General features: G+C 43.7%; 1 protein-coding gene across 1 annotated transcript in view; it reads left to right on the forward strand.

The window, feature by feature from the left end:
• Positions 1-1752: 1752 nt before the first annotated feature.
• The window catches only part of LOC123504667 (mucin-5AC-like), an 18602-nt gene continuing 354 nt past the window's right edge, over positions 1753-20000 (forward strand). The window contains 11 exon segments of the mRNA XM_045255430.1: positions 1753-2079; positions 5059-5285; positions 7359-7509; positions 8076-8207; positions 9443-9516; positions 9884-10140; positions 10295-10429; positions 11016-11020; positions 11023-11122; positions 11454-11534; positions 11979-20000. The exon segment at positions 11979-20000 is cut by the window's right edge and continues 354 nt beyond it. Coding sequence (XP_045111365.1) covers positions 2018-2079; positions 5059-5285; positions 7359-7509; positions 8076-8207; positions 9443-9516; positions 9884-10140; positions 10295-10429; positions 11016-11020; positions 11023-11122; positions 11454-11534; positions 11979-14018 — 3264 coding nt within the window. The 5' untranslated portion in view covers positions 1753-2017 and the 3' untranslated portion in view covers positions 14019-20000.

Raw genomic sequence — 20000 nt, forward strand, 5'->3', positions numbered from 1 at the left:
AAGGAAGATGTCTGAGAGATGTTAAAAAATATAGTTTCCCGCAAAGATGTGTTGAGACGTGGAACAGTTTGAGTGAAGAAGTGGTGTCAGCAACGAGTGTGCATAGTTTTAAAGAAAAATTGGACACACACACACACACACACACACACACACACACACACACACACACACACACACACACACACACACACACACACACACACACACACACACACACACACACACACACACACACACACACACACATTCTTACTTATTAAAGAACAAGTGATCCTGCATTTGAAATAGTATTCTATGGTGAATGATTTAACAGGATATTTTATCAAGTGACGGAGCATTTTGATATGAACATACTAAGAAATGTACAAGAAAAGTGTGTGAGGAGAGTGGGGTGGCAGTGGTGTATATTCACCTAATGTAATTTTTACAGGGCCTGGGTATTATACTTGTGTGGCCCCGTCTCCATATCTATACACATCCAACTTTCCTTTAAAACTATGCACACTCCTCGCTGACACCACCTCCTCGCTCACACTATTCCACACTTCCACACATCTCTGCGGGAAACTATATTTCTTCATATATATGTGTGTGTGTGTGTGTGTGTGTGTGTGTGTGTGTTTGTTTATTTGTTTGTTTGTTTGTGTGTGTGTGTGTGTGTGTGTGTGTGTGTGTGTGTGTGTGTGTGTGTGTGTGTGTGTGTACTGTAGGTCCATTAATGGGTATATTTTGATATGAACATGCTAAGAAATGTACAAGAAGAGTGTGAGAGGAGAGGGGGGTGGCAGTGGTGTGTGTGTGTGTGTGTATTTACCTATTTGTGTATTACAGGGCCCGAGCTAAGCTCTCTGTGTCCTGTCTCCTTGTCCATTCCTGTCATATCTCTCTTTCATCTGATTGACACACACCGCATCAACGACATGACTGCTGAGTTTATTCCACTTATCAATGCTACGATGCGGGAAACTGTATTTTCTCATGTCATTTAGACAGATGTCCTTTATTAGCTTTTTTCCATGTCCTCGGAGATAATTACTTGTGGTCACCTTTATCAACTCTCTATCCAGTTTGTCAATCTTGTTCACCAATTTATACATAGTTATCATGTCTCCTCTTGTTCCTCTCTCTTCTAATGTGGTCAACCCCAGCTTCCTCAGTCTTTCCTCATAATCTAACTCCCTGAGTCCTGGTGTGTGTGTGTGTGTGTGTGTGTGTGTGTGTGTGTGGTGAGGGGAGTAAGGATTATAAGTATAAAACAGTGCAGGTTGTAGTGATGAAAATGTGACACCAGTAATTACCAAGGTAGTACATGTGTTTATTGAAAGAGATGTGTATATATATAAGTTTGGCATGTCAGTTATTGTTAATATTTATAAAGCAAGAAGGACATCAAGTAAGACTTTTGTATCTTTCCTGTAAGCATTGTTTGATATTTCCATCACATTTATCAAACTTTTACTCTCAGTGTGGTCTTCAATTCTTAGTTTGTGTCAAGATCAAGAGCATTGAAGCCATGTTGTAATGGAATATGTTACAAGAATGTTTGAGTCTTATCTCTGAGATGGATGCTTAACAATCCTCCTCCTTTCCCCCCTCTCCTCCTCTTCCTTCACCCCCTCTCCTCCTCCTCCTTCCCCTCTTTCTCCTCTCTACCACCTCTACCTTCAGCATGAGCCAGTCTTCTCTTTATCTTTTACCATTGGAGGGTATTATGAAAGTGTGACAGTTTGACATTATAGGATTACAATAACCATTCTACTCACACACACACACACACACACACAGATAGACAGACACACAGGCTCACAGACAGAGGGACAGACAGTCAATGCGTGATAACCATGATAAGGGTGACTACTGGCTGATAATCAGATACTCACTGTCACTGTTCCATGTCACACACATAATATACACAGGCGCTAACACACAAACACACACACACACACGTTGGTTACTTGGTGTTACTGGTAGTGTTGTGAAGGAGTTGCAGTGTTGTGGAGTTGTGTTGGAGACATGAATGGTGTTGGTGGTTGGCGTGTGTGTATATGTGTGTCATGAAGGAGGCAACCTTTGTCCCAGGTGAGCACATGTTTCACTTACTCACTCACTCACTCACTCACTCTCTTTCATTGGTGTAGCCTGACTCATGTCTAGTCAAGGTGTTCATCTCTTCTGTCATTCACACCTTTCTCTGTCACACTCTGGAACTCCCTGCCAGCTTCTGTATTTCAACTTTCTGTGACTTGGCTTCATTTAAGAGGGAGGTCTCAAGACATTTATCCCTTTTCGCTGTCTAACTTCCAGACCTGCACGGGGACTAGCAACTAAGTAGGGGTTTTTTCATGTTGCTCTTGGTCAGCTTTCCCCTCTTACATAAAAGAAAGGGAATTGTAACAGCTCTTTCTCTGTACATGTGGTGGGCAGCTTGAATGACACAGTATGAGTTAGTGTGGTTTCTGTTACAGTATGCACTACATAGATACAGTACCCACACAGGACACAGTAGGTCATGTGGTGTCTGAGGTGAAGGTCAAGGAATGATTGGAGTTGTTTGGACATGTATTATTGGGATGTGTGGCTCTTATATCATACTGTGCTGTCTTGAAAGTCTGGTTAGCCATATACAGCAGTGAGTGAGTGAGGTGTGGAGAAGCAAAGTGGTGTCATGAAGGGCCAGTCACATACAGCAGTGAGTGAGTGAGGTGTGGAGAAGCAAAGTGGTGTCATGAAGGGCCAGTCACATACAACAGTGAGTGAGTGAGGTGTGGAGAAGCAGAGTGGTGTCATGAAGGGCCAGTCACATACAGCAGTGAGTGAGTGAGGTGTGGAGAAGCAGAGTGGTGTCATGAAGGGCCAGTCACATACAGCAGTGAGTGAGTGAGGTGTGGAGAAGCAAAGTGGTGTCATGAAGGGCCAGTCACATACAGCAGTGAGTGAGTGAGGTGTGGAGAAGCAAAGTGGTGTCATGAAGGGCCAGTCACATACAACAGTGAGTGAGTGAGGTGTGGAGAAGCAGAGTGGTGTCATGAAGGGCCAGTCACATACAGCAGTGAGTGAGTGAGGTGTGGAGAAGCAGAGTGGTGTCATGAAGGGCCAGTCACATACAGCAGTGAGTGAGTGAGGTGTGGAGAAGCAGAGTGGTGTCATGAAGGGCCAGTCACATACAGCAGTGAGTGAGTGAGGTGTGGAGAAGCAAGGTGGTGTCATGAAGGGCCAGTCACATACAACAGTGAGTGAGTGAGGTGTGGAGAAGCAGAGTGGTGTCATGAAGGGCCAATCACATACAGCAGTGAGTGAGTGAGGTGTGGAGAAGCAGAGTGGTGTCATGAAGGGCCAGTCACATACAGCAGTGAGTGAGTGAGGTGTGGAGAAGCAGAGTGGTGTCATGAAGGGCCAGTCACATACAGCAGTGAGTGAGTGAGGTGTGGAGAAGCAGAGTGCATTGTTCTATTATCCTGTGTTGTAAAATTGTAGTTAAAAGGGTAGAGAGGGAGATGAGGAAGTTCTGCTCTCCTCTTTATTCTTGGAGACAAGGCATAGCTAGTTAAAAGAGGAGGAGGTGGAGGAAGTTTTGCTTATCCCTACTTTTGATATGTCAGCCTGGTACAATACAGTACAGTGCATAGGGTACATATGGTACATAACTCATGGCTGTTGTAATGTATTATTGCTGTAACACACTGAAAGTTTAATATCGGCAACCAGAATTACTTTCTGTGAAGTAGCAATGTAAACATTGTTTGCCGTGAACACCACCACAACAACACAAACTTATGCCTCACTGGAATTGCATTACAGAATCTTCAGTGAAACTAGTCAGGAATGAACCTCCCTTCTTATCTATATCCTTGTTTGCATCTATCCTAGATTTTCTCTCTCTCTCTTCCTCCCCCTTGAATGTTTCACTGCAAACCAGTGTGGGAGGGAAGGGTGCCTTGTAGTAACAAGTAAGGCAGTGTCAAGCAAGACACCAGGTGTTGGCACTGTCAGAGCTGCTCATCATTGTGTCTTGGTGACTGTTTGGGGACTGCAAAGGTTCAATTACTGACCTCTCTTCATTCCTGCCTCACTCATGACTTACTATGTGCTGCTAACTAAAGAACTCATGTTTGTTAGCCAAGCTGTAGCACTGGGGTCATATGGTGCCTAATTCAGTGTGCCTTGGAACAGTGTGTATGTACTGCAGAGGTGCACATCTTTATCTCTTCATCATCCTACTTGTTATAATCAGTTCAAGGAAATAATGACCCTTATCAGGAAATAATTATTCTTATCAGCTGTCTTATCACCTTGAAAGTGTCAAAAATGTGTATGCAATTATCCTTAACCCCTTCAGTACCGTGACATGTTTCCCTATCCATTCTGCTTATTATTTGGTGATTTTATGCAAGTTTAGAAATTCAGGTGAAGATTAAAATAGTGAAGACTGGCCATTGATCTTCTTACCTTCATAGACCTTTAGTAATGTCAATAAAATAGTCTAATAGTACACATATCTCAAGCTAAAAATGTGTCCCAGTATTGAAGGGCTTATGATTGTTCAGTGCAGCTCTTGTCATGCATCTGGCACACAACATGCAAGGCACAGAATATTACCACTATGTTGGCTACTATACTTTGCTTGGTAGAGAAAAGACATTGCCGTGAGGAGAAATGGAGGTCGTCTCAATTAATCTGCAGTTTCTTCTTTGCTTAGTGTTCCCTTATTACTCCTGGGTGTTCTTTTCATTCTTTTTAGTATATTTTTCTTCTTCTTTTTCTTCTATAATTCTAAAAGTGGCAGTGTTGCATGAAAGCACACTGCCTTATTTCTTCTTCTTCTTCTTCTTTTTCTTTTTCTTCTTCTTCTTCTTCTTCTTCTTCTTCTTCTTCTTTTCTTTTCTTCTTCTTCTTCTTCTTCTTCTTCTTCTTCTTCTTTTTTTTCTTTTCTTTTCTTTTTTTTCTTCTTCTTCTTCTTCTTCTTCTTCTTCTTCTTGTATAACGCTAGTAATGGTGATGTTATCTTTGAACTTCTTAGACCACACCACCTTACTTACCTCCACCATCCATCCACAATAGGTACATCCAGCACACCATCCGTGAAAATGAGATAGTGATGCACATCCACCCCGGTGAGAGTGGAATGCAGATGCCGGAGGAACCAAGCCACGCCACACTCACCATCCAGGCCCGTGACCCGTCCACCAACACCACCACCACACGCCGCTTCCACTGCACCTACCAGGGCTGTGACCGCACCTACAGCACCTCTAGCAACCTCCGCACCCACCTCAAGACACACCGAGGTGAGTGCGTGTGGTAAATAGAGAGGAAAAGAGAGAATGAAGGAGAGAGTGATGAAGGAAAGTGAAAAAAGAGAGAGAGTGAAGGAAAAAAGTAGAGTGAGAGATAGAAGTGATGAAGAGAGTAGAAGAGGAAAAGAGAAATGGATGGAGAGAAAGAGAGAGTGAAAAGAGAACAACTGATGAAGGAAAGTAAGAAAGGAGAGAGAAAGAGAGAGAGAGAGAGAATGGTCAAGAGAGATGAGTATGTGCGTGTGTCAAACAAAGGAAAGGAAAAGAGAAACTGAGAGTGAAATATAGAGAAAACGAAGGCGATGGAGAGAAAGGATAAGGCATGATTAAGGAAAGTAAAAAAAGAAGAATTTAAACTTGTATTCTGAAGATACTTAATAAAATATATTTTTATGAGTATTTTTTATGGTTCTTGTGACGAATTCGCAAGATTTCCAGTTTATTAAAAGGAGAAGCTGTCTTGAAAACCTGGCTAGTTGCCTCTGTGGCCTAGGAAAATTGATATGGTGAGAGGAGAAGGCATTGCTGAATACAAATGATAAAGAGAAGGGGAAAAGGAACAAATAAATAAAGGAGAGAAAAAGAGAAATGGCTGGAGAGAGAGAGAGAGAGAGAGAGAGGGGAGTAATGAAGGAAAGTAGAAAAGGAGAAGCATGTAGAATGAAAGAGAAAGGGATAATGAGATTGCAGAAGTGATGAATAAGAGTGAAAAGAAAGAAGAATATAGAGGAGTGAAGGAGATAGAAACAGTGAGGGAGGAGAATGTATATTTCTATGATCGTGTGTGTGTGTGTGTGTGTGTGTGTGTGTGTGTGTGTGTGTGTGTGTGTGTGTGTGTGTGTGTGTGTGTTTTGTTCAAGTTAATGGAGGAGTAGGTGTTACATATTTTTACACTCCTGTCTCCTTATCTTTTATTAAGTCTTGTTTACTTTACTCTTGTTTCTGGGTTGCTATATAGTCGTGTGTGTGTGTGTGTGTGTGTGTGTGTGTGTGTCTGTATTTACCTAGTTGTAGTTCTACAGGGCTTTACGCTCATGTTGCCCCATCTCCATATCTACACTTGTCTAATTTTTCTTTAAGCTATGTACATGTTGCTGACACCACTTCCTCACTCAAAGTGTTCCAAGTCTCAACACATCTTTGCGGGAAACTATATTTTTTAACATCTCTCAGACATCTTCCCTTCCTCAGTTTTTTACTATGCGATCTTGTGCTTTGAATGTCATATTCTTCTCTCATGATTAGTTTCTCATTATCCACTTCATCCATTCCGTTAATCAATTTATAAACTTGTAGCAGATCCCTTCTCTCCCTTCTCTGTTCCAGGGTTGGTAGATCCATAGCCTTTAGTCTCTCCTCATATGTTATCCCTTGAAATTCTGGAACCATTCTTGTAGCCATTTTTTGTAGTCTCCAACTTCCTTATTTGTTTCTTTTTATGAAGGGTCCACACAACTCCTGCATATTCCAATCTGGGTCTTATTATAGTACTTATAGACCTGGCAGCCTCTTGCAACTTCCCTCCTTTCTTATGTTCTTATGTTCTTACTTATCAATTTCTTCATTATTTCTTTGTCCATGTAGTGAAATGCTAATCCAATATTCCTTAGCAAATTATGTCTCTCTGAAAATTCTATCAATATGGCTTACTGGTTGATTGTGTGTGTATGTGTGTGTGTGTGTGTGTGTGTGTAGGAACAAGAGTTTTATAAGTGTATTTGTACTGTTCTGTCTCCTTGTCTGTTATTATCCAGTTTGGCTTTAAATTCTTGAGTTGGATCTTGTTTGGTTCACTTTTATTTCTGGGTGGCTTCAAATGTGTGTGTGTGTGTGTGTGTGTGTTGTTAATGGTTTTCTTTACATTTTGTAAGTTGGAAGTAAGAGAGAGAGAGAGAATAAACTCCTTCAATCCATTTATCACTACCAATATCTTTCATCCTTCACCACCACCACCACCACCACTACCACTACCACTACCACTACCACCACCACCACCCTCCTTGCTACATTAACTCCTCCTCCTGACTTAAAAGTGCTCTTTCCCACCACCACCACCACCACCAGGGGAGTACCGGTTCCAGTGCCTGGCGACGGGGTGTGGCAAGGCATTCCTCACCTCCTACTCCCTCAAGATCCACCTGAGGGTCCACGCCCAGCAGAAGCCATACACCTGCGAAAATGATGGATGCCGCAAGTCATTCACCACGCTGTACAGGTGAGAGAGAGAGAGAGATACTGTAAGATTTTTTATGCTACTGAGAGAGAGAGAGAGAGAGCGAGACAGTGCGATAACATAAGATTTTTTATGCTATTTAGAGAGAACAGAGGCATTGAGATAGATAGAGAGAGAGAGAGAGAAAGTATATGCAACAATAATCTTAGGTTTTCAATACACAAAGGAGAGAGAGAGAGAGAGAGAGAGAGAGAGAGAGAGAGAGAGAGAGAGAGAAAGGATATGCAACAATAATCCTAGGTTTTCAATACACAAAGGAAGAGAGAGAGAGAGAGAGAGAGAGAGAGAGAGAGAGAGAGAGAGAGAGCAATACACTTGTGAAAGACTTGTATGTTAATTAATGGTGATTTAACTGAGGTGATGAGAAAGACTAATAAAGGACCACATGTAAGCTTTCTTGTGTGTGTGTGTGTGTGTGTGTGTGTGTGTGTGTGTGTGTGTGTATATGATAATGTAATGTAATGAATCTTGTTTCCCTCTCTCCCCTCATCTGCTCCTTTACCCTTCACATCCTCTCTCCCCCTCCCCCCTCTCCTTCACCCCTCCAGGCTGCGTGCCCACCAGCGGCTCCACAATGGCGACACCTTCAACTGCCACCAGGATGGGTGTGTGCGCATCTTCACCACTCTCTCTGACCTCAGGAAGCATGTACGCACCCACACTGGGGAGAAACCATTTAAGTAAGTCTCTCTCTCTCTCTCTCTCTCTCTCTCTCTCTCTCTCTCTCTCTCTCTCTCTCTCTCTCTCTCTCTCTCTCTCTCTCTCTCTCTCTCTCTCTCTCTCTCTCTCTCTCTCTCTCTCTCTCTCTCTGTATTGACTGTAACTCTAGGAAATAATCTGTCCCTCTCTTTGTGTGTGTGTGTGTGTGTGTGTTTGTGCACGCGCATACATGTGTGTTTCACTGTTTGATCTGCTGCAGTCTCTGACGAGACAGCCAGACGTTACCCTACGGAACGAGCTCAGAGCTCATTATTTCCGATCTTTGGATAGGCCTGAGACCAGGCACATACCACACACCGGGACAACAAGGTCACAACTCCTCGATTTACATCCCGTACCTACTCACTGCTAGGTGAACAGCACCTACACGTGAAAGGAGACACACCCAAATATCTCCACCTGGCCGGGGAATCGAACCCCGGTCCTCTGGCTTGTGAAGCCAGCACTCTAACCACTGAGCTACCGGGCATGTATGCGTGTACATCTGTGCGTGGTTATCTTCCCCACAGGGTCTGGCCTGAGGAAGTACATGTGCACTCACAGTAGAAATAAATAATTGAATGGGTTTGTGGACAGCCTCGTCAGTGTGTTGCTGTTCCCTCTGGCCAGTTGCATCATTTGTCACGATGAAATGTTGTTCTCATGTGAATTAAATGCCTATAGTGGTTTATTATTTGGTATGTGTGTGGAAGTGTGATGCATATTGTCTGAAGTGATGGCTACATGAACTGCCTGTTTGCTTGACTCTCCATCATGACAGGTACTTCTCCCCTCCATGCTCTCTGTGATGATAAAAACTTCACTTCTCTCTACTTCATTTCTATGCATTGAACAAGATGTATTGATCATGTATATACACATACTAAACACTGTATAATGTGTGGTGACAAATGACAGTGTGTGAGATATACTTCATTAAAAATTTTTGTGTCATATTCAAAATTATTATGTTTTGACTGTGTGTGTTCTAACAGTGACAGTGACAGGGACGTTAGCAGGTCAAGTGAAATATGTCTGGGAGAGTCATGTCTGGTAATGTCACTCTGCACCTTAACAGGCCATACAGTTTACTTTATATTTTCTTGGAGAGTTTTTTTTTTTTTGCTTCATGTCTTTTAACTCTCTCTCTCTCTCTCTCTCTCTCTCTCTCTCTCTCTCTCTCTCTCTCTCTCTCTCTCTCTCTCTCTCTCCACAGGTGTGAGGAAGATGGGTGTGGCAAGTCGTTTACAGTCAGCCACCACCTCCGCACCCACAAACGGATACACACAGGTGGGCGGTGTGTGTGTGTGTGTGTCGGTTTGCTCATATAGGGACTGCTACATGAAGGCCTGGCAGTCTCTTGCAGCTTCCCTCATGCTGTTATGTTCTTTGAGACCCCCTGACTGATAACAGTATACATTACAACACACTCCTCTGAAGACCCATGGCTAATAACAGTGTGCATTAGTAGAACATACATCTCGTAGCCCTCATGACTTATAAGAGTGCACATCAATAGGTCACACACTCTGAGGATCCCTGACTAATAAGAGTGTACATTTGTAGAACACACACCTCTGAAGACCCATGGCTAACAACAGTGTACATTAGTAGGACACACTCTGAGGCCCCATGACTAATACCAGTGTTCTTACAGGTGAGAGGCCTTACCTGTGTGTGGAGGAGGACTGCCGCCGTGCCTTCACCACAAACTACTCCAGAAAGACACACATGCTCGTCCACAAACGTCGCTCCTCCTCCTCTCCTGCGCCTTCCTTTGCCTCCAAGCGTAACTCCCACCACTCCAGCGGTGATGCCACAGCTGCCACCACCAACACCACTGCCACCTCTAGTGTTCAGGAGCGCCCCCCACAGACTGGCGGGTGCTGCAAGGGTTCAGCTGTGAGTGGTGAGGTGAGATGCTGTTTTGCCTTGTTCTGTTGTTAGTTGGTGTTATAGTTAGGGAAGGAGGAGGAGGAGGAGGACATCAACAACACTCTGTTATTGTGTTGTTGATGTTCCTTTGTGGTGCACATGGTTTACTATATGACAACTTCCCTGGCCACAGCAGCAGGGGAAGGAGTGCCACAAGACAGAGACGGCCAAGTCAGGTCAGCAAGGAGGCTGCTGTGGTGGAGCTCGCCAGCGCCCTGCACACAAGGCTCCACCACTGCCACCACCACCAACACCTCAGAACATAAAAGTAATGTATAGTCTTAGTTGCAGTTGTGTGATAAAAGTGTTGGATTCTTATTTTGAATGCCATTACTGTTGTTAATAGCAGGCAGAGATGTCCCTAACTCTTAACTTTTTTTTTTTTATGTAATAGAGTAACACAAAAAAATTATAAAAGGCCCACTTAGCTGCCAGTCCCCATAGAGGTTTGATAGAGTTAGCCAAAAGAAAGGGATAAATATAAATGCCATAGTCTTCACTATTTCACAGCTTTGGCTTGTCTTTGTAATAAAATGTTGCTGCTCAAGTTTTAGTAACATCTCAAAAGACACTGTTAACATTACTAAGGAAGACAGTGAAGTGAAATGAAGTGTGTTGGGGAAACATTTATAATTTCTTTCTTGTTAAAAAAAAAAGATAGGTTACAATCAGGTTGGCCAGTTTAGTCCTGTTGTGATTGTGTTGCAGCCTTGTGTTGTATTGTAGCTTTGTGTTGTATTGTAGCTTTGTGTTATATTGCAGTGAGTGTGTTGTGTTGCAGCCTTGTGTTGCATTACAGCCTTGTGTTAAATTGCAGTCAGTATGTTTTATTACATCCTTGTGTTGTATTGCAGCCTTTGCCATCATCCCAGTTGTGGGTGGGGAGAAGGATGGGGCCACCAGCCTCACCCTACAGGAGTTCCTGGAGTTGGAAGCCCTCAAGAGTAACCCAAACATGAAGGTGAGGTCAGTCAGTCATCAGGGAATGCAGGAGACAAGGACGGAAGGAAGGAAGGATTAGAGAGATGTGGAAGGATACTATTCCCACACTTGTTGTCACTGTTCTTTTCTTTGTGTTAATTTTTTGCCATGTTGTATTTGTGAAGATCTCTGTCAAAAAGGAAACTGAATTTTTATGTTTGTTTTATATAATCAATGCACAAAAAGTTGTCAAGTCTAGAATGTGACTTTTTTCAAGGTCTCCACCATTTATTTAGCTATAACATTACAGTTACTTGCATGTTGAATGTGCCTTGTAGTGGTGACCTCTTCCCTTCCCTCCCTTCCAACAGGTGCCCATTGTCAAGGCCACGGACAACACCACTGTGGGACGCCTTCTGCAGGACTCACAGAGCCTCACTGCCCTGGCTCAGGTGTGTGTGTGTGTGTGTGTGTGTGTGTAATGTACTGGAGATGATTAGGCTACAAATTATTTTGCATGTATTAAGTTTCAAAATTTTTCCATTTTTGAGTTTGTTGACATAATCTAAAGTTAGTTTGGAGTTAGTGAGATATTTTGTTGGGATTACTGTTGTTGTGTGTTCCCAGCCTTAACGAGTTATTGGTAGCTTCTGTAATTATTTTTGGCACTGTTTCATCCTTAGCTTATGCATTGGTTGTCCTCTCTGGTGATTGTTTTACATGTGCTTTGTAATGAAGTGGCCCTGATTATGATATAACTTGGGGTGAACTCATGGCAGTTATGGAAGGCTAAGTGATGGTGATGATGCTCACCCTGCACAACTGGCAGGTGGAAAGTAATAATATTAATGATAATAAAATGATAAGTGTAGCTCCAACAATTTGCCCTTCCTCAGGCTGGTGACAGTCGAGGTTTGCTGGAGAAGATTGCAGCACACGCTGACATTTGCAAGTGTAATCCTTGTCGGTGCGATCCAAGCCGAGGCAACGAGTGCTCCTGCAATGCCATAGCAGACAGTGACAGTTCCCCGTGCCACAGCCCCTCTCAGGCCCCAGGCCCGGCCCCAGCCCCACAGGAGGACACCCCTCACACCCCTGACAAAGGAAGCTTCCAGCGGCCTGAGACACTCTCCTCCAAGGATGACTTCCGAGAACCACCGCTGGGAGCTGAAACCTCACCCAAGGCTGTCTCTGCTCCCATTGAAGCCCAGCAAATCCTTCCCCTCAAACCTGAGATGGCTGCCAAGGGTCCTGGTAGCAGCAGTATTCCTGAGGCAATGGCCACCTCTCTACCGGCTCTTTCCCTCAACACTGACCTGTCTGTCAAGGACTGTCCTCCTGCCCTGGCCTCCTCATCTCAGCCACAGTCGTCTCAGCCTCCTCTTGCTGGTGAGGGCAGCTTGCAGACTCCTGATCAACAAATTTCAGTGGCAGAGTTTCTGGAGGAGACAGTGGGAGGTGAGGAGTGCAGTGCAGGGGAGGTGGGTGGTCTTCTGCCAGCCCTGGCCAGCCGCCCCTCTGCCCCATCCTTCCCCAGCCTGGAGGACATGGGTTCCCTATCCTCTCCTTCCATGGAGGAGCTGATAGGCTCTCCAGTGTTTGGCGGTGGCGTGAAGTGTGAGTCTGGTCCACTGGCCCCCGAGGCCGCCCTGGATCACACCTTTGACGTGGACATTGCTGCCTCAGACTTCTCTGCTGATTTCCCATTCTCTTCTCCCAACATGATTGAGGCTTTACTCACTGGAGACCTTCCCCCTTTGTCCCAGCCTGCCTCCTCAACCCCCAGCAAGGCCTCCCTCTCTACACCCACACCACCACCCCTGCCACAGCCCCAGCCCAGCCTGTCAGACTCTGCCATCAAGCCCTCGTCACCCTGCTGTAGTCAGTGGGAGGGCACTGCCAAGTCCTGCTGCTCCTCTGCTGCTGCTTGCTCACAGAACAGCAGCTCCCCTGCCGTGGCCACTCCTCCCTCCACTTGCTGCCGCTCAGCATGGGGTAGCAGGTCCCCCTCAGCCCTCATAGCATCACTCAACTGTGACAACCAACACCAAAGAAACAACAACATCTCATGCTGTGCCTCCAAGCCCACAATGCACCACCCCCGACCTCCCACCTCCCCAGCCCCTCCCTCCCTCATCACTGAGCTGTGCCCTGCCTCTGCCCAGTCACAATCACAAGCCTCAGCCCCCACCCCTGCCCCTGCTCCTATCCCTGTCCCTGCTCCTGCCCCTGCCCCTGTTCCTGCCCCTGTCCCTGCCCCTGCCCCTGGACTAGATATGCAGTGTAACTCATCCAGCCCCCACCATGCCGTTTCCTTCCCTTCCACTCAACACCACCATCACCACCAACCACATTCCCAGGCTGATTCCCTGCCCCAGTCACCAGACCACCACCACCATCACCATAACAGCCAGCAGCAGCAGCAGCCGCCTACCAGTATAACTAGAGACCAAACTAATCATCATCATCAGCAGCAGCAGCAACAACAGCAGCAACCAGACTGTGACAAGCACCACATGGCCAAGTCTGGCCAGGGCCTTGGTGTCCCTGGTGCCTCCCTCCATCAGCAGCACCACCAGCACCACCACCATGGTGGGGAGGCAGCGGAGGGCTTTGCAGTGGAGGGTGGGGTTGTGGACTCCCACGCTGGGTCGTCAGGATTGGACTTGGTGCTGAGGAAGGAAGACAGTGACTCGTGCTGTGTGGTGATCTGCACCAACAAGCTGCAGCTGCTGCGGAATGTGCTGGCCAAGTGTGAGTGTCTGGACCACGAGCGCACTGCCTCGGTGCCGGTGGACCTCCAGACACTGCTCAATGACGCCCTCATGGAGTGGGAGACATCCGAGGGCAGTGGGACAGCAGAGAGCAGCTTTGATGTCCCCACCAGCATCCCTGACCCTGCATCAGACCAGGGCAGCTCCCTGGCCTGGTCGTAGCCTCACCATCACCACACACACCACACCACCCTCAACACCTTGTGCCAGCCAGCCAGCAAACCATGATGTAAGTGAGCCAGCATGCAGTGTGTTGGCAAACTGTTTTGCATCAAGAAAACACTAATAAAGATAAACACATGATGGCAGATGATGTTGCTCATAGTAGGGACATCTGCTGTGTTTGAGAGATGTGTTGTTGTTTGCAGATAGTGGTGGTATGTGCCATACTGTGCTGTGGTGAAGCGCTCTCTCATCCCACCCCACCATCACTCTGCTCTGTGTGGCCAGAGTTTTAGTCTTGGGAGAAACACAACCTGCTTAATACGTACTCACTGTATCAGTGCAAGTGTAAATATTGACATGCAAATATGCAAGGAAGGGTGAACTTCCTGAGTTTTTATGAGGACATAAGTGTGTATGAATGGTGTGCTCCCAGTATACCAGTGTTAACAGGCTGTGAACATCCTAATATTTCTTGACATTACTGTTCTAGACAGCTAGTGCCAGTGTGGAAGAACCAACCAACCTTTCATGGAGTGACTGCCCAGTGTCAGTCTTCACTCACCTTACCAACACCACAAGAATAACCACCTTATGTGTTGTGAGACAAGGTGAGACCATGGTGTTACTTAGGAGATCACTTATTGGTAGTGTAAGGATGGTGAACTGTGTTACTACTACTACTACTATTATTATTATTATTGTTGTTGTTGTTGTTGTTGTTATTATTATTATTATTATTATTATTATGGATTGTATTAGTCCAGAAAGAGTGGAAGACCAGTGTTAACTGATTTGGACCATGCACATTTGTTATATTTCATGAATAGAGACTTGTAAGATAATAGAAAGAAACAAATATGCTAAAAAGCTACTATAGAAAAAGTCTGTTGATCCGAACACCAATAATTCAAATTTACCAATAGTTATTTTTTTTTAAGTTGGGGTGAAAAAAATCATCCAGTCCCAAAATAAGGTCTACACAAATTGAAGTCAGATGCCAGAAGCAGCCTGCCCCACTCTGGCCAACACAGTGGTGGTGGGCAGGAACTGATAACTCAAAAATTCAAGGGACTGGTTCCTTGGGATGGGAGAACCATCAGAACTGATTCTGCAGGGATTCAGTGGAGCATGGCTGGTGAATATCAGAATCTTGGAATTGCCAGTGTGCTGCTTGGCAATTTCCAGGCACACTGTCAGTTCAGAGATTGTTTTTCACTATCTGGTGGAACCAGTTCTGTTGAGAATCAGTCGACAATGGCTGGTGAATACCAGTGTCTTATAACTTCCAGCCTGCTGCTTGGTGGTAGTCAGGGTGTAGTTGTCCCAGCATTCATCGAGAATACATACAGGGATGATTACCAAGTGTGCATTCCATGAGACATTAACCCCTGCCCTCCTCACATGGGACAGCCAATTAGCTGGAGCATACAAAGATGGCTGCCCACAGAAGATTGGCTGCTCTTTCAATCACAGAATAGCTCGTTGGCAACCCTATATGTACTAGACAATGTAGACAATATTCAAAGAAGGAATGAAGCTTTAAGTAGACAAGAGAAGAAGAGAGGAGAACAGAGTCCACAGACAATGTTGTGAGTGATTTTCTTATAACATTGTCACCAATGTGGGGGGTAAGCGCATCATCTTTCCAGTGTGAGCAGTGAGTGACGTTACAAGCCCGCTATAGTGCACTAAGGAATGCTCCTTAACTAATCTTCTAATCTTGTAATCTTAACTAAGCTTCTGGAGCATGATTTGGGACATACCCCCCAATTCTTGGTCCCAAGGGCTGAAAGAACCAGATTCTGGGATGGATTATGACAAATATGCATGCGGCACATGGGTTCTTGGTGCTGCTGGTGAGAAACAATCAGTGGATCAACATGCAGTTGATGTGTCTGGAGAAGTATTTGTGTAGTAAAGCAGCTCATATCATATTGCGTCTTCATTCTTTATTACTTATTACTTTATTACTTATATTTGATGTTTACAGGGGCACATCCGAGTAATACAGCCAATCTGATAATCCAACACACTCATGGTCCTTTTCTCATCGGATTAATGGACTTTTCCTGTGTATTTCTTTATGCTAATTATATTATTATTCAAGTACATAAGAGAAATGAATCTGTGACTATTAACACGAGTCACACCTTTTTATGGCAAGCAGTGGCTCATTATGGTAACAATTATTTGTAATAGACATGTTTGGAGTTGAGTAAGACCGTAATAGTAAGTGTTGGTGCAGTACATGACATTGCTACCTGAGTGTGCATGAACACAGGAACATTATTGGCACTGGGTGGGGTGATCTTGCCTTCTGATTGAACCACTGTGCTTTTACTTAAGTTTTATACATTCTGTAAATTGACTTTGTATTTCTTCCAAACTGTAAGATAGTAGATTGTTTGTATCCACAGAATATTTGTGATCTGACAGTGTGGGGGTGTGTATGTTTACCTTACACACCCAAAAGTTCCCAGACTGAAGCACTGAGCTAGACAGAGGCATGTGACAGACGGAAATGGCTAGAAGGAGAAGGCTATGGGAAAATAGGAATGGTCCTATGTCATATCAAAAAGGATAGAGAGTTAGTAATATAACAGGAATGACAATAATGATGCCTGCAATCTTGCAAGCAAATGTGTACTTTGTAAGGAATACAAAGTTAGCCAGCACTACCTTCTAAAACAGGATTAAGAGTATGTGAGGCAATCAGCAAGCAAGACACCAGCCATTGAGACCAGTAATGAGATTGCCTGTCCTCAGATAGCGAGACCATTTTGCCAGACTCTGGTCCCTATTCTGAAACACTGTTCTCTCACCATCACTGCTTTCCAAAGCCTCCAGTTGAAGATACTCGTGTTTTTAAGAGTATTTTTATTGTTCTGGTGATGGATCGGCAAGATTTCTAGTTTATTAGAAGGAAAAACTGCCTTCAAAATCTGGCTAGTTGTCTCTGTGGCATTGGAAAATTGTCGTAGTGAGAAAGGAAGTTGTTTCTAAATATGGATGTGTGTGTCACTGAATATATATGCAGTGTGCCTCAAACCTTACTGTTAGTGCATCAGATGGGTCTCTAGTGATCATCTAGCACTGACTCACTGGGAATATACTTGACTTGTGGAATTGTGTGTAAGGCTCTTGAATAGTGATGAAGTTGTGTGGCAGGAGATGTAATGTGTGTAGCCAGAGGAATATGACCATTGAGAGGCAATGCCAAGAAAAGGTTTATCTTCATCATTATCACAGTGACGAGCTGCAGGGGTGAACACTTTCATGGCTCATCAGTTTGTTATGGTTGTGTCATGTCATTTTGTTGTGTTGGGTGTGTTGTGAGATCCTTCTGTAAGTTTGTGTGTGTGTGTGTATGTGAGTTGTTTGGATGTTTGATGGTGCAAGGAAAAGAACAAGAGAGAGAGAGAGAGAGAGAGAGAGAATGACCATATCAACTTTGTGCAAATGACATGAGTGTTCTTTCTTTTACTTATGGATGTTATAAGAGTAATTGTTACGGGAAGGAGTGTTGTTGAGTTGTTCTGAATGAGGTATCTGAATTTGACTGGAAAAGAGGCTTTGTGTGTGTGTGTGTGTGTGTGTGTGTGTGTGTGTGTGTGTGAGAGAGAGATTTGTATTGGTGTCTAACTTTGTTTCTCACCCATCCCATGCCTAACCACTCAACCTCCACCACACACACTCATGTCCCTTGAAACCAGCTGTCCTCTTTAGACTACCTTGACCAACACACACACACACACACACACACACACACACACACACACACACACACACACACACACACACACACACACACACACACACACACACACACACACACACACACACACACACACTTCTGCTGTTGCCTTAGATGTATCAAAAGTTTTTGATGGAATCTTGCTCAAAGCTTTGATTTGCAAACTATCCTCCTTCCATTCATTAACTTGACACAACCTTCCAGACAACTATCCTCTCTTCAATAACACTCAACTGTCACTCTCTTTTACACTGAATATCCTCAGATTGTCTTACTCACAATCTAAACTGGAAACATTGCATGTCTTCTCTTGCTAAAACAGCTTCTATGAAATTAGTTTTAGACAGGGTGGAATCAAAGGCTTTTTTACTTATAATTTTTTCTCCTCTAACTGACTTTTTCAGCCTTGCTGTTGAATGAGAAAAGAAGTCTGATAGTGGCGAGTAGATAGGAAAAGTGCCAAAGAGCAGTGAAGTGTTAATACACTTAAACATACAGCAGTAGATTCTTCACAAACTTGTCAGAGTCCAAGTTTACATCTGTGATCAACAAAAGTGTGCAATATATTTGTTGTGAAAACTTGCAAGCATTGGAGAGAGAGAGAGAGAGAGAGAGAGAGAGAGAGAGAGAGATTTCTTGAAAGTACAATATTGCTTAGAAAAGACATAGATTTCTTACCTTAGCCTGGGAATTCATATTTGGCTTCTAATGGTTGTGTGGTGAGAGTAAAGAAAAGGAGCACTTCATTACTGGTGTGTGTGTGTGTGTGTGTGTGTGTGTGTGTGTGTGTGTGTGTGTGTTTGTGTTTGTGTTTGTGTATAACATGGACAAAAAAGAGAAAATCAGCACACATTACAGTAATATGTGCAACTTTCATCTTCACCTCCAGTGTGTGTGGCACAGGAGGAAATATAAATTAAAGGAATAATTTATGTATAGTTATGAATGTGATATTATTATATGTTATTGATATGCATTGTATCTCTTATTTTCACTGGAAATGTACAGACAAAGAAGGAAGGAATTGAAGGGCTTGTATATGTTGTAATGATTGTCTTTTATTGTCTTTCTTCTTGACCTAATGAGTGTGGCAGGAGAAAAGACAAGGAAAAAATGGAGGCACTCATAGTAGACAATAGAGAGAGTGATATGTAGTACCTCTCATCTACAGTATTGAGTCATCCTCCATATCCTGAAACAATTGTGGGCATCATAAGGACTATAGTTTGAAAGGTTGAAAGGCCATATAGATGATGAGTCAGATTTGTATGGGTGTATTTCTCTGATGAAGCAGGAGTTTTCTTAAACTGTTACTGAAAATGCCTCTGAAAACATTTATTATTTTTTTTTTTTTTTTCACTGTTCTGTTTTAATGTATTGAGTAAAGACACTGAAATGTTTGGAAATACAACCCCAGAAAGGAATAGCAGAGAAATATTGTTATGAGACTATGCCAAGTGCCTTCCTTGTCCTTGGCCTGTTTGTATTACATGTGTTCTCTTGTATTATTGTATTATGAACATCACCATATCACCAGTAACCACTTCCTCCTTCCTCCCACCACCAGCCCCTTACCCAATAGTTCCTTGTAACTCAGTATCTCATGACAAATCCATCCCTATGCTACTGATCGCTTAATTCAGTCATTCTCCCTACATCAATCTTCATCAACAGCAAACCATCAAGCATAGTCCCTCACTCATGTCCTCTAATCCCTTCAGTACTGAGACACATTTTTACTTTGAGATTTGGGTGTGATTAGACCATTTTATTGACATTAAGAAAGGTCTATGTATGGAAGTCAGAAGATTAATGGCCACAGTCTTCACTATTTTCACCCCCATTTAAGTTTCTGAAGCTGTTTAAAATCACCAATTAGTAAGCAGAAGGAATATAAAAATGTGGCACAGTACTCAAAGGGTTAAAACTTTCACCATCCCATTATTAATCCATCCTTATGTTTCTGATCACTTAATTCAGTCGTTCTTCCTACATCAATCAACCTTCATGAACAGTAAAGTATCAAGCACAGTCTGTCACTCATACATCTTTAAAACCATCATCTCATTATTAATTCATGCCTATGTTTCTGATCAATTAATCCAGTCGTTCTTCCTACATCAACAGTAATGCCTAGTCCTTCACTCATAATTCTTTAAAACCTTCACAGTAATTCATCTCTATGTTTGTCCTCACTCACTCCAGCCATGTTCTCTTTACTGCAC

This window comes from Portunus trituberculatus, chromosome 16 (genome assembly GCF_017591435.1).
Source record: "Portunus trituberculatus isolate SZX2019 chromosome 16, ASM1759143v1, whole genome shotgun sequence".
Classification (NCBI taxonomy): domain Eukaryota; kingdom Metazoa; phylum Arthropoda; class Malacostraca; order Decapoda; family Portunidae; genus Portunus; species Portunus trituberculatus.